This window comes from Dermacentor variabilis, chromosome 4 (assembly GCF_050947875.1).
Source record: "Dermacentor variabilis isolate Ectoservices chromosome 4, ASM5094787v1, whole genome shotgun sequence".
NCBI lineage: Eukaryota > Metazoa > Arthropoda > Arachnida > Ixodida > Ixodidae > Dermacentor > Dermacentor variabilis.
This window is the reverse complement of record NC_134571.1, coordinates 185,021,085-185,036,700: the sequence shown is the minus strand read 5'-3', so window position 1 is coordinate 185,036,700 and position 15,616 is coordinate 185,021,085. Positions and strand designations below refer to the sequence as shown.

Below are 15,616 nucleotides of genomic sequence, written 5' to 3'. Positions count from 1 at the left end.
GAACGCATCTTGAGCAGAAAGTCCCGGCCTGAAGCCAAGCATGGTGTGCGGGAAGCGGTCACCGTCCTCTATGTAATGTTGGAGGCGGGTTTCGATGACCCTCTCGTACAGCTTGCCGAGGCACGAAGTCAGCGAGATGGGACGCAGGGCGTCGATCGCGGGCTTCTTGCCGGGTTTGGGAATGGTCACGATTTCCGCGTGTTTCCACTCGTTCGGTACGTGGCCCTTGCTCCAGAGTTCCCCGTTTAGGTATTCGGTCAAGTCCTGGATGTGCATCGCGCTCAGGTTTCTAATCATGGCATTGGTGATTTTGTCAACTCCGGGAGCAGGATGTGGCCGTAGACATAGCACCATCATCGACAGTGTAAATATTCAACCAGCAGTCGTCAAAAAGAAAATCAAGGGAACAGAAAACAAATAGGGTGCATAAAATGGACACAAAACTGACTATGGAGATCTACAATAACGGGAAGAAATTATAAGGGAAAATCTGTACGATAACACAAAGGGCAGTGCCTTGCTATTTGAGGCTCAAGCTGGTTCCTTAAAGACAAAAACATACCGGAGCAAATACAAGTAACAAGATGAGGCATGCGTGGGCTGCAGCCAATATCCGGAGACCAGTAAGCGCACCTTAAGGGTATGCGAAGGAATTCACCCAATTAGACCCATAGGTGCGTACGCCATCCGGAAGCGCATCCAGATTTTAGGTGGACGGCAATATCAAGCGGTCAGCACTCGAGATAAGAAAGAGAACTTTCCAGTATTGGTCGAAAAAAAATTCAGGGATATTTACACGACTGAATATGTTACGGGCATATATAGCGGTGCACGATAGAAATGTTTCGAAGGCAAGAAAAAAATTAACGGGATGCGCACAAAAATGCCAGAATTAAAAACACGTATAGCGTGCCTTTCGGTGACTATTTTTCCGCCTCTTTTCAAAGCGCATGCCAATAAGGCGTCCTCAGCAGATGGCGCTGGTACCTTATACCAGCATCAGAAACAAAGTGAGAGCGCACGACACTTGTACAATTTGCATTGGGGATTACCGATACTCCTTGCGTATACACTTTTTTTTTCTGCTTGGCCCTTAGTTTAATATTATATTTTTCTGCTCTTGGAAGGCGGGTTTTTCCTTTGCACAATAATTTTACTTTACTTATCGTTAATTCCCTCTGCAGCTCATATTTTCTCCTTTGTGTATTGCAGGATGATTACTGGTCTATACCCTACACCCAGCTTGTCGCATTTTCCTAGCGTAGCAAGACAAAAAAAATCCTGATAATATACAAGCGCAGGAATGCGTGCAGCAAAGACTGTTCAAGGGGAAGAAGCAACAGGCTTAGTTCTGTGGAGTTGAATACAAAGCCTGACTTGGAGGTCCACTGTGGAACGCAAACCATTGGCGCACCTTTTTCAGTGGGCGTTGTGAAGCTTGCACTGCGTGAGGCCATTCACCGAGCGTAAAACGGCCTAACTTTCGCTGTCAGTTGCTCGTACATTCAACAACATAGACTTTCTTTGTCCTTGCGTAATGCCTGGTTTACATTGGCACAAACGAACGTATCAGTAAACAAAGCTCTTTCCTAATTGGCCCTAATACGTTTGACGGAATGAGTGTTTAGTTCTGGTTCTTATTGGGTGTTGCGTCTAGAAATTGAGAATTGTGCAGTTGTAGTCTTGCGGTGTTCAAGCGAATTCGTCAAACAATCTGTCCATCGCACGGTGCTCGTGCACGTTTCATAAGTATTTTGCCGGAGGCGAGGTGGCCTTGCAAATTTTATTCAATCCTCTGCCAAACAACGTGTGTTCGACTGTTGTGGCCACAGCCACAAACATAACGGATGTTTCCTGGTGCTGTGAAGGCTCCTTTTGCCCTTTAACCAAATGTGGGACCTGAAAGTGAGACGAGAGGGAAGAAAGAGATATTTTTTGTTGCTGAACCAAATTGTGGCAGAACTGCTGCCTTAAAGGCGTATGGTTGAATTCTTTACACATTTAAATCATATTCAGAAAGACGAGTCTGTCGCTCTCAGCCTATTTCTTTAATATAAACCAAAACCAGTACTTGCAACAACAACTGCCCCTTTTCATTACATTGCCCAACATTTTCCACATGGGCTGAATATTAGATTCTGTGCATGGAGGTGGCTGCTGCACAAAGTCCTGGTTCGAGGAACGCCACACAGGTGGAAAGCTGTAGTAATATGTAATTCTGTAGTAATCCAAAAATGATATGAGAGAGCAGAATCACATCAAGGCAAGCAGTAGAAACGTCCCTAACTGCGCATACATAGACGAGGGGCAAAAAAAGGACGACGAAGACAAGCGCTGATTTCCAACTGATCTTTATTTTAGGAAAGAAACATATATGTATACTGAGACTCAAGACCATCTTAGGTCATGAATTTTGAATGCATAATCATGTCGGGTTGATGCTTTGTAGGGGGCGCTTTTGTGTTCGTGTCTCAGTATACATATATGTTTCTTTCCCAAAATAAAAATCAGTTGGAAGTCAGCGCTTGTCTTCGTTTTCCTTTCTTGTCTCTCGTCTATGTATGCGGTGTAAGTGATGTTTGATACCATGGAATACCAACTAGCCCGTACGCAAACCTTGCAAGCAGTAGAGTCGGCCAAGTTAGACGGTAAAGGGTAAAAACTCTGTGCGGCTAACAGACGAAGGCAAGAAAGTCAACGATGGAGATACCTCATCGTGGCTGTCTCCGTCAGTTTGCCGTGCTGAATTTTGAAAATAGACCATTAAAGGAGCTACAGCATCAAACTGGTGACAATAGTCACCAGTTGTATGTAACCTTCCTAGCTTTACACACACAGCGCATTGCATGCGAAGTTCTGCGTTAGCTGAGATTTTCCAAAGTATCCCAACTATTTTATGATCTAGATCTGGTACGCGAAATATATAGGAAGTTAAATACTGTCCAACGTTTTGTAGAACATTTCCCAGTGTTCTTAGTGTATTTTAAACTTGGGAAACTACTTCATAATATTGAGTAATTACGCTACTGTACAGGAAATGCGCACTTTGACGCATCGAGCTCGAACAACGTAGTTTTTGCTGTTTGCCATTAAAACTCAACGAAATACTTTTTTATCCGGAGCATTACCTTGCTAATATACCCTGTATAGTACCATAAAAAATAGGGCTAAGTGCCTGACAGAAGTGCGCGATCAACCGCTTCACGCAACATATAAATTAAACAAACATTTCTTAGTAAATATTTATGCAACACTCCTGAATTATGTTGGCGGTATGCGGCCAACAACAAGTAGCAACAAAGGATTCCCACGTAGATAGTGTATAATAAAAGATGCAATTTGTTCACTGTGTTTACCGCCGTCGTACATAAGTCAGCGCAAAGAGAAATTTGTGTAGGTTGCCGCACAATAAATTATGAGTTACAGTCCACACTTTTCAAAGAGCGTTTAGCAAAATTAATGAAGGAAAATTTGAATGTTACGCTTTTATGCAGTGCTGTCTGAGCACTCTATATTATCCCTTCAGAAGACCTGTCTTCTCTATTTGGTTTGCTTAATTGCACAGTGGTTTTCATTTCCCTCAAGAAATATAGTTGACGCACAGTGCATTTTCAAAAGACGTATGTATGACACCTTTCATAAAAGTAGTCCAGCAGTAGTGATATAGAATAATTTTTCTTGGCGAATATCTGTTTTGTTGTCTGCGGACCACCTCTTGGAATTGGTTTTATCTTGAGCGATTTTCTCCCGTTCTTCTTCTTTTCAGTACTGAAATATCGCATTTCTCTTCCTCGGTCTTCTGGACTTGTAACGCGTACCTGAAGCTTGGTTAACATGTTGTTGCTTACATTTACGAGTTGTTAGGGGCTACTAATCCTCCTGTACGCGTAGACCGATCAGCGCAAGAACAAGGAAAACAGTTAGGCTTGCTTATTTTCTGTACGTCTGCTGATTTGTATCTTCGATTTCTTGTTTCTCACCAAGGGGCACTTATCGTGTGCCATGGAGAAATAAACTTTCAGTTTTAATGGGCCTTGTGAATTGTTTCAGTGGCCTTTCCTTTTCCTCGTATTCACATCGTAGTTTGCTGCTAGGAGCAGCAGTCGATGATGAGTTAGTGACTCGACCTTGCTTTTGCCGTCTACTGTGGCAGAAATGGCCCGTTCATTTATAACATTGCCTGCACCGAGCATTCCACCTTCAAGTCTGACAGTTTCCTTCTACAACATTCGTCAGCAGTGAAGAGTTAGATGCGAAAACAGACAGTTACTCCCTGGTGATGCTTGTAAACTTGGATGTCTGCAAATGCGTGTTGGTAATACGCAGCCCTATGATTGCCAAAACACGAACCTGGGCGTCCCCCACTTGACAGTCCCGATTAGCCGGGTGTTACGGCTCGTAAGTAGAGAGCGCGATATACGAGACGAGGAAGAAGAAACATTGAAAGAAGCATTGGAAAGAAGAAGCGTTGGTGTCCTCTTTGCGGTCCGGGCTTGGATCACGGCTTGTCGGGGGCGTCTGGTAGATGAACAAAAAGCACCTCCACCAGATGTCACGTGGTGGTGACGTTGAAGAACACAGTAGCAATACTGTGAAGGACAAAGCTAACTTTTATTGGGCGAACCTGTGCCCACAAAAACAGGCTACACTTATAGCACAACGATAGCGGCGAACACGGTCGGCGATCGTCGAAAATCTCATCAACGGGTCAAGCGCGTCGGCTTTTATACAATCGTCGAATGTTCCAGACTAATCGTTGGGACCCGCGTGCCTTCCACAAAGTTCTACACCATTCGCGTCAGGCGATGAAATCAGATAACACAACGTTCGGCGGCAACAGACAGCGGATAGAAGCACGGATAACATTCCAGAAACTTCGGATACATGCAGGCGCGTCCCGCGCTGTGCGATAAGATTTGTTAGGCGGCGAAACGTGGTCGCCCGATAAATATAAGTAGACGTGTCACTATATATGGGGGGTACACATTTTTTAGTTATTTTTAAGACGGCCTGATATACAGATTTTGTGATTTCTGAGAGAAATACTATTGAACAGAACACCTCTGCTTTTTTCTACAGGAAATTCAATGCCGCAGTATTGTAGTGCTCGCTTTAGATCTGTGGGATTGTTCATTCGAACTCGCGTAACCTTGCGAACTTTCATTTCGGCACCTTTTTTCGAGCGTTATCTCACAGCAATATTCCTGTCGTAAATTCACGATAGCTTGGCGCAGTAACAAAAATTAAATTATGGGGTTTCACGTGCCCAAACCATTATATCATTATGAGGAACGCCGTACTAGAGGACTCCTGGTTAATTTTGACCAGCTAGGGTTCTTTAACGTTCACCTAAATTTAAGTACACGGGCGCTTTTGTACTTCGCCCTCATCGAAATGCGGCCGCCGTGGCCGGGGTTTGACCGCGTGACCTCGTGCTTGGCAGCGCAACAGCAAAGCCGGTGGCTAGCTAAGTAAAACAAACAAATCGTGCGTTACACTCACAATTCTGAAGGTCAAGCGTGTAGCTGACGGCTGATTCAAACGCAAAGTGGACCATCCGGAGATCAGGGTTGGTCATCTCGGCGACCTTCAGAGCATTGACCAGTGCACAGCCGACCATTTTGTGCAGCACCGCGATGGGGCTGCCCGGCAGCTCATAGATGATACACTGTGAAGGAAAGGCGAAAGTCGCATGCGAATCGTACGTGGCGATGACTTTTACATTTATTTACTTAACCCTTCGCAACAAGCCGTTCCCAAAAATGAGCTGCTTTAGGACATGCCTTCTAAACCTGTAGTTACGTGTGATGCATTTAGGATAAGGAACAAAGCACCCCTGCCCCATAGGGCCCTGTAACACAATACGTCGTCACTAATATTACGTAAGCATCTAAAGACACCGAGTAAGAACATAACAAATAAAGTGCTTACAACGCAACTCATTCATATAAACTGTGCACGATAGATATAACACAAAAGTTAATCATTTCCTATTGCTTTCCTTGTCACTCACGGTTAGCTATCTCTCATGAAACAAGCGGACAGGTAGCAGGCCAGGCAGGCGTGTGGCAAACTGTGGGGCGGAATCTTATAACGGTTCAGAAAGCGAACGGTCCCCTTAGCATCACGTGACTGGTCAGAATTGTGCTTGCGCCACCGGCTGTCACAGACAACGGGGCGGCACCGCAAATTATGAACACGTCACGCATCGGTCAATAATTTAAAAGCGAACCTGTCGTCGGCTAATGCGGAATCGGCGAATAGGCAGTTCGCTTTGTGTTCGCTTCCTGTGGCTTGGCTGTTGGCTTGCTGCCGCGGAGACCCGCGAGCTTCGCGTGCGTGCGTTGGTTGCCTCGGAGCCTATGACGTGCCGTCGTCGTCTGCGTAGCGATGCTCTCCCGGTGCCGACGACGGCTGGAGGTGGCTGAAAGTCTGCTTTCGAAGAGCTGGAGGAAAATAGTTTGCGCTATCACTCTCGGCTTTCCAAGTAGACCTTCTGTTGGCTGTCCTAAGCACTGGAAGAGATTCGATCCTAGCGTGCCAGTGGCGATTCCATAGAGAGGAAGGAATTGCACGCTACGGTTCCTAGCCACCGTCCTGCAACTTCCCGAAGTCTTTCACGAGAAAAACATTCTTCGGAATTGTCAAAGTTTCCGTCGCCGACACCGTTCACGAAGTTGCTCTCAAAATTACTGTCGTTGGCTGGAAGAAGAGTTAGGTCAGCTTTCTTGTGATACCGGCTACCAAATCCAAAGCCAAGACGACGTTTGCATGGCGATTTCGAATTTCGGGTGCTACTTCCAGCGTCAATAGCATGCAGATTGCCATTCAGCAGGCAGAGGGGTTCCACCCAGCCAGCTTTAGCGCTTGATGTGCTCGGCTGCTGAGACTGCACAGTCATGACGGGAAGTGTACGGATGTCTCCGGTTTGGCAGCCCTTTCTCGCTCTAGTTCGCGAGTGCCGCACTTTCTTTCTCAATTTCACAGTTTAACGCACACCGTTACTCTGCGCTCTTTTATTTTACTTAACGCAGGCAATACAGGACCAGTATTCTGTAATGTGCCATTTCATTTTTCAATGTTTATTATGACACAATGCACCTAGAGGGAGACCACAGTGAGAACCGCAGGGCGGTGGCGTGCGAGTCGTGTCCGATCCGATGACGGAGTACAAAAAAAAATTGACATAGGACGTTAGAAAACGCGGCCCTAGGATTTAATTCGCAATTCTCTTGCACACGCTACTTTGGAAGTGCTGGCAGTGCATGACTAGCGTTAGCGTGGTACCAGACGAAGTGGCGCTTGAGACACAACGCTTGCTTCTCGGCTGAGAAAGAAAAAAAAATATGGCACTCATATATTACCTAAAGCATTGCGTAAGCACCCGGTACCACACGTTTATACATTGAAACTTGCAAGGTATTACTTAATTTATATTTTATATTTAAATAACAGCCAGGAACCTCCTGCGGTTCTGCGACTAACGCGCAATATGATGACGCGCACTTCAGAGGCGGCACCCTCTTGTATATTGGCCGCGTCCTTCCCTTCTTCCACCTCCTGCTCGGAAGCGGCCCACTTACTGACGCAAGCAGTGAATGGAGCCGTTCGCTTTTCGAACTGTTTATAAGCTTCCCTGCAAACCTCGAAGGGTTTCCAGAAGTTTGCAGGGAGAAGTTGCAGGGAGAACATGGGCACAATTAGTACATGACCGGGGTAGTTAGAGAAGTATGGGGGAGGCCTTTGCCCTGCAGTGGGCGTAACCAGGCTGATGATGATGATGATGATGATGATGATGATGACGACGACGACGACGACGATGATGATGATGATGATGATGACGATGATGTATGCTTCCGCCCCTGCTTTCCACTTGATTCGGCAGCACAGTCACGCAGCTATCATGCGCAGCCTCAACTACGGATGTTCACTATATGAATATTATTGTCACGGCTGGTTGTGGCTTCTCAGACGGCGATGATGTGGTAGTCCTTAGATCCTCAGTTTCCGTTTCGTATTCTTTTGACCGCTAACTCCACGCCGCGCCGAACCTTGCAAATGTACTGCACCGTGTTCCCTTTCCCATCTCTGCAAATAGACGCAGTCTATACTCGGTCCCCGCACAAGGAAGTCCTCTTCCTGCTGCTACGCTCCGCGCCCCCGGCCGTTGGTCTCACTTCGTAGGCGCCGCGTCCCGGCCGCTCCGTCGCGGCAAGAATACAACTTGCAAATACAACAGTTGTCTGTGCTTGAACGACGACTCTGTTTAATGTTTCGTGTAAGTGCGCTTGTCCTATGCTTGCTGTAGCGGTTCAATGCCGCCTGTATCGTAAATACATCGCCTATATACAGGGGGTGTTTTAGAGCGCGTGCATCTTTTGGGCGCCCGTTCCTGCGGAGAGCGTCGGCGTAACCGAGCGAACGCGCACAGCGAAGGATAAAAGACGGCGATAGCGAGTAGAGCGCAAGAAGAAAGCGGAGGAGGAAGGTGCAGTGAAAACATGAGGCGGAAAGCGGATGAGGAGGGTATGGCGAAAGCGTGAGAAGGAAAGCGTAGTGCCGCACAAGACAGGCTCTGCGGCGACGATTGACGCGATATGGCGCCCGAGTAGCGCGCGTCGTCTGTGAGGTAATCGCGCCCATGCGTCACCCACGCGCTGCCTCTCACAATCTGCCAATTAGCGAGGTGGTGGCGCCACACTTCGCTCCATTTGCAAACTGCCGCTCGAGACAGGTTGTCAGCGCTGGCTAATATATTGCGAAAGGAAAACACGTACAGAGCTGGCGGGAAGTATGGAACGCGGACCAGTCATTGAAAACAAAAAGGAAAACAAATTATTTCGACCCCAGTACTGGAGCCTCCTTCGAAATGAAGAGAATGACCTGAAAATTGGTTATACGCGCCCTGTGGTGTGACGTAAGCATCGAGTGTATATCGGGGCAGATTGCCTGAGTTGCGATCGAGCGCGTGTGACGTCGTCTCGATATGAAGGGATTCCAGGTGAAGCCTTGCCGTCTTGTTCTTTTGTTTTGCGATTATCCTCGCGCTATTCCAGTCGGTGGCATGGCTCGTGTACACTGCGTGTTTTGCCAGCGCATTTGTTGCAACGTGCTTATTGTTGACATCATAGTTGTGTTGTTTTAATCTTTTTCCGAAATTGCCCATTTCACCGATGCACACGTGTTCACAACCAGCGCGAAGAATCGAGTACACATCACACAGGAACTTCTCGTTCTCGAGCTTGTCTGGAACACGCCACTTCGTACTTCCTTATTTCCAGTGTTTCAAACTGCTTCGATATCTATAAACGTAATTGTTATGAATTTTGAACAGTTATATCAGCACAAAAAGGAAATATTAAGCATTTTCTTGCATGATATAAATCTGCTTTACTAAGAGTTGAATGTACCACGCCGTAGCTGCGTGACCAGGCGCACCAACGTGAAACAGCTGTACAGAGAGCAGCTGTACAACCGACATCGGGCCGCGTTTGGACGCGTACAGCCGCGCCACAATTGGCGCGCGTCCGCAAGCGTACGTGTAGTCGGGGCTTCGAGCTTTCCATCAGCGATAGCGAACTCTGCAACATTGATTTTTTTTTTCTGTATTTCGTGTTCGTTAGTTTTTTCGCTCTCGCGTTAGTAGCATCGGGAAGGTGCTTTTGAAGAGGAGGCATTGACACGTGTATTTATTTATTATTTTTCCGGAAACAGCACTACACCCGCTAACAAAACGTTATCGCTAAGCGCAAGACTCGCCTGCTTGTTTTGCAATTTACTCGAAGGTTATCATCGATTCTATTAGTTTTGTATGTTCTCGCCCAATGTTGTGTAATCGATACTAGAGGCGTACCGAAAGTAAGTTTCGTCATTTTTTTTAAAGGGAAAGTGGTGCACCAGGTAAAAGAAAACTATCGTCACACGAATCCACGCCTGTTGCTGGTTCAACGACGGAAGGAGCGTCAACGGAGGAGGAATGAAGCACCGAAGAAGAGATAGTAGTGCTGCGAAGTCGGGGGTCCGTGTGGCCAACGAAGTTTCCGTCGATGGAGCCGTGCCAGGTGCCGGGAGAAAGGGTTCCATGCAACGTTTAAGAGATTAATGAAAAAGGAATATATTCAAAATGGTACATGTTTGAGATTACAAAACGGCTCCAACTATTGGAGCACACTATGGTAGCGTCTTAGCATGTCTGAGTCACACTGTTACCGAGCGTCCTCCTCCTTCAGCCATCCGGATCTGCTTTTTATGCTTACGTCGTCATTGTTCATAGTTTCCTGCCGCCATCTGTCAGGAGACAGATGGCGGCAGGAAATCAATCCCGGCGTCGGTGCGCTGATGCCATTTTCGGTGAGCCTATGGTATCGGTGAGCTGGTTGCCCTTTTCGGTGAGCCGCGTCGGAAACGCACGGACATCACTAGGCACAAACAGGGAAAGTAGGGGGAACGCACGCTGACTCCGGTCCCCTGCCTTGTCATGGAAGTTTGTGCGGCTGACAAGTGACAAGAAGCGTAGCCTTGCACGGACCTTCACTCCGGCGTGGACAGGCAAATTTCGGCTGGTGACAGGTGTGAAGAAATCGTAGCGTGAAGCGTGACGGCTGCATGTCGCAGGGCTGACATCCCCCTTCTGAACGGCCGCCGGGCGCTACAGTAGAAACAGACCGGCGTGCCCGACGTTATTCGAGTACAAATGGCGGACAGACGCGTGCGGACATCGTGGTCATCGGTGGAATTGCGAGCTGTTATAAATGGGCACGTGAGGCTACTGTGTCCGTCATCCATGAAAGCCTACAGACCGTGTACGGTGAAGAGGTCGTGTCTCAGGCCTTGCATCACAGGGTGCCGAGTTTTACCAGAGCGGTTTCTTCAAACTTATTGCACGCTACAACAAACGTCTCAACGTCGGTGGCGACTATGTGGAATAATAGTACAATGTGTATAGTTCATGATGACGTGGTGTATCGTTTTTTCGCAGTAGTGTTTCCGTGTGAAAATAAATGACTAAAACTACTTTCGGAACGCGCCTCATTGTACGCGTGACGCGAATAGTGCTGTACCTTCTGGAAGGTACGCGAGGAACCTTCCACGAGTCTACGGGTCAACCGTCTGAGAGCTTGACCCTCAGATCAAATTAAGACCATCACCGACTGTGCTCGCCGTTATAGTTGTGCTTCGGGTGTCACTCTTGTAGGCACAGGTTAACCCTATAAAGAGTAAGTGCCGTGATTCACAGTTTTGCGTCTGTGTTCTTCACGGTACAGTGTTTTGCGTATGGTGTGTATACTCCTCGTGTCTAGTAGGTGCTTTGTAGCGCTGTATAGTGCTAGCATATGCTATGTAATATATGCTTTCTTGATCACTGGGCGCTAATCCGGTTGTACTGATTGGACTGATCATTATTACATAATGTTTTTCCATGATCACTGCTCATCCTCTTCTGCTTTCCTGCTTTAATCTTTCCCACTTACCACAACGTGGAGTAGCAGGTAAGATAGTCGCTCCTCCGGCCAAACTCACCTCTTTGCTCTAACTAAATGTTCTTGTCTTCTCTTTCATTGCGATCTCACTAGTTCAAGCCATGGTCCGCCAAGAAGTTGCGAATATGGGTAGTTTACCAACTTTCTCTAGCGGTAATCCTGTTTCCAATCGGGTCACGCCAGCCATCGCTGCTATACTACACCACACTCGACCTTTATGCCAGGTTCGGGAAATACTGCCGAATGGCGCTCTTTTGACGAGCAGGCCATGGGCTTCGTGTCCTCCCGTGTTGGAAATATCGCCCGCTATAGCCGCAGCCATTTGCCCTTGTCACCCAGACCGAGACTCAATAGGCGGCACCCAGCAAGAGCTCCTTATCTTCCATCACCCCATCGTAAGCTGTTACATGTCGAGAATGGATGCTTGGGCTTGATAGCATCGCACTGTTTAACCCGAGAGCTCGAAAATAACTTACAGACAGAGAAGGAGGTTAACACGCAGTGCTAGGCAGATGATGACCCTTGAGAGTTATTTCGCGCTCTTGGTTTTACGTGCTGTTACATGTATTGAATGCAACTCATTCTTCCGTAGGAAATATGACAAGCCGCCAACTCTCGCCTCTGCGCTGTTCACGTATAGTGCGATATCGATAGGTTGAACGTGCACAGCGCAGCTCGGCCCCCGCGCACTTGTGGCCCTGCAACGCTTTCTTTCCAATCGACAATTCAGTGACATTTTGTGGGCACCGTCCATCACATCGGCTTCTCAGCGGCTCGGCGTCTCCCGAATCTCCCACGTGGGATATCGTATAGCGTCTAGCCTACGCGGGGCCCCAGCTGCGTGGCGCAAGTTGTGGCCGGACTTCCACCGTCATTGCGGAAAACTTTGAAAGTTTCGAAAGAGCCGATCTGCAGCAATCGCAAAGACATAAAATTGGACATTCATGCGAATTCACTTGCAGGATGATTCCATTTCGTTAAAGCAGTTTTAAGGCAAAGCATTTCTGAGTGCGCTGTGCATACGTGCGGCCTCATTTCGCCAGTTTCCAAGCATGCAGCAACACTGTTGTGCTTTATTTGTCAATAGAAAGGCGATTTGTCCGGCTAGGCCACGTTATACGTAGCATTTTCTTCGTATTTTTCTAAGCACTACATTATCGTGATGGGCGGCTAACAGTTTACTCTGTAAGAAGCGTTTGTATCCGCCTACCACAATTATGTCGAGTCCTTTAGGGGCGGTGTTATGCATGCGAATGTACACATTTCAACACTTACATCTAACTGTACGCTGATAGCGCGACTTCATCTGCTAACAGCAACTACAGGAGTGCGTGAATCTAAGTTTGCCGTTAGGCTTTATGTTTGCCTAATGTTTTGCAAAGGGAAATGACAGTAAGGTGGTACTTACGATAACAGCTTTGAACAGAGACTGAACTACGTCAATCTGAAAGAGGAAGAGAAAAATCAAGTATATAAATACCCATTACTCAGTTATTGCAAAAATGATAGGGCTTAGAATGCAGTGATTTTTATTTAGAAAGCGAGGTGAATCAGTCGCGTACGCAGGCTTTCGCGTGTATACCCGAAAGCCTGTGAATAATATGGGGGCACCGTCCAACAAATAGCCGTCATTCTTTGAAATCGTGTATATAGAGAACGTTTCCCGAATTTGATGCTTCCCTTTTCCGCAGTGCACTGCGCCTGGACAACTCACCTGCTCTGCATCATACTTGCCAGCCTATTTTCGGTGCATGACTTAAGAAATGTTAAATGTAACACCTGAATCGCGAGGCCTAACTGTAACGACGAACACTTAGCCAACAAATTTAAACACTGTGCTGCTGAAAAAGAACATTGGTAACAAGTATAACAGGGCTCTCGACAGATGGATATCGAATTACCTAGCCAATCCGCGCGCGCAAGGAGCTATATAAAAGGCTCAAATATAAGCATACAAAGAAGCTCAAGTTCAGTTTTCTTTGTACCCTTTTATTTCCCATTCTTTAAATTTTTTTTTTTAATTATGGGGTTTTACATCCCAAAACTATTTTCTGGTTATGAGGCACGCCGTAGTGGAGGACTCCGGAAATTTCGACCCACTGGGGTTCTTTAACATGCACTTAAATCTTAGTACACGGGTGTCTTTCGCCCCCATCGAAATGCGGCCGCCGTGGCCGGGATTCGATCCCGCGGCCTCGTGCTCAGCAGCCCAACACCATAGCCACTGAGCAACCACGGTGGGTTATTTTTCATTCTTGTACGTTGGTACAGCTACGGGGTGAGAAAGCTAGATTGATATGAAAAAAAAAAAGTGTTTGGGGTCTCGCGTTTAATATTCCACTGAATCTGTCTTTTCATACAATTTTGTTGTCTGACTGTTGGCGTGCATTACTTTAATAGATGTGCTACTACGCCGATTACGTTGGTGCACCTTCAAAGGCAGATAGCCACATTTACAAAAGTGGTTTGATGTACGCAACAAGTGTCGTCGCACTTAAACGTAAAGTAAACGTAAAGTAAAGAAGGGCGCCATGCATTAGGTAAGCAGCTGAACATGCGATGCCTGCCTTGAGCACTGAACTGATGTCAAGCGGAACAAGGTGGAAAACAGCCAGACTAGCGTTCACGTCGCACATAGACGGTGGGCACGGCTATTTCTCTTTCGGTGTAAGCGGTCGACGGTGCTGTTGGCGGAGAAATTGTAGGCGGTTGTGTAAATGGCTTCTGACGCCAGCGGTGATTTCAAAAGGCAGCGACGACGGTGAACTCAAGCTGTCGTGCGCGGCCTCTAGTGACGACTGCAGGGCCGGTGGGACGCGAGGTTCAGCCTCTGGGTGACAGTGGCGGCAACAGTCCCCGCTGTCGCGTCCTGCACAGAGAACGTTTCTGGCCAGTTTGTGAGCATGTTCCCTCCCGTATATATTAGCAGGTAGCATGCACCGCAAGATGATGTTGCAGGGCCGACCAAGTCGAGATTGACGTGGGCGAAGCTGCCGTCTTGACGCTCGAATTAACAGACGTGAATAATTACTGCGCGTCCGACGAGCTTCACTCGCTGCCACTGTGCGCACGACTTCGCCCAGTTGGTAGAATCCCCCTTCACAATAGGCCAGGAGAATCTATCTTTTAGCATGGCCATTAGTGACAGCAACAAGATAGATGACACAGTGGTTGTGTCATCAAAGGCAGTGACGGCACTGTTGTCAAATGGAGGGAGCCTTGGATCACCAGGCTGCGCTGCAATCAACCATCCTTTCAGTTCAATACTCAAAGCTTGCATAGCGTGTTCGGCTACCAACCCGGTCTCTGGCGTCTAGTTTGGCCTGCAAGGAACGCTTTTAAATACCATACGCTTTCCCCGCATACCTTCAGCCACATTACTGAAAGTGGCTATATTTATTGCCTCGACATTCTACAGTTAGTCTGCTAACCGTTATAACTGCGGGTACCATAAAGCATGCATTCATAAAAGGGAAGCACGTTTTAAAACAAAGCGAATTATTATGCATGGATACAGACTAATTATTGTAACACCCTTATGGCACGTTCACACCGAAGGCGGAGCGGGCAAGCGGCCAAGCGGATGCGGCCAAGCGGCGGCGGATTTTCCGCTTTGCGGAAAATACGCGGCCGCTTGGCCGGATCGCGCCTGGACCGATTTTTTCCGCGCGGACAAGTTGGCCGCTTTGGCCGCAGCCAATCAGAGTCCGGCACTGAGGAAGCGCTGGTGAACGAATGTAAACGAATGTCTTTCTCTGGGCTTTTCGCTTATGTTCTTGAAAGGCGTAAACACGGCAAGTTGGGCCAGTTGGTTGGGATTCATAGTAAGGTTTGTGACAGCGCAACACAAGACAAGGACAAAAGAAGGTATAAAACGACGACACGGCGCCGTGTCGTCGCTTTATACTTTTTTTTTTTTTTTGCCCTTGTCTTGTGTTGTCGCTTTTCAATATTTGTAACAGCGCTACACAAGGGGCGAGTAAAATGCCAACGATCTCGTCTTCGTCTGAGCTCATCATTTTGCAGAAGTAGATAGCGGACGGGAGCGCGCCAAGCCACGACGAAAAAAATATCGAAAGTGCGCGTACAAACCCAAAGTGCCGCGAGATGGCGGCACGTCCCTGACATTGCTAAAG

General features: G+C 47.4%; 1 protein-coding gene across 1 annotated transcript in view; it reads right to left on the bottom strand.

The window, feature by feature from the left end:
• Positions 1-1,776: 1,776 nt before the first annotated feature.
• LOC142578096 (uncharacterized) overlaps positions 1,777-15,616 on the bottom strand; it is an 81,902-nt gene continuing 68,062 nt past the window's right edge. Inside the window, exons 8-10 of the mRNA XM_075687513.1 lie at positions 12,889-12,924; positions 5,503-5,668; positions 1,777-1,899 (exon numbers count right to left, since the gene is read on the bottom strand). Coding sequence (XP_075543628.1) covers positions 1,883-1,899; positions 5,503-5,668; positions 12,889-12,924 — 219 coding nt within the window. The 3' untranslated portion in view covers positions 1,777-1,882. The remainder of the gene's footprint in view (positions 1,900-5,502; positions 5,669-12,888; positions 12,925-15,616) is intronic.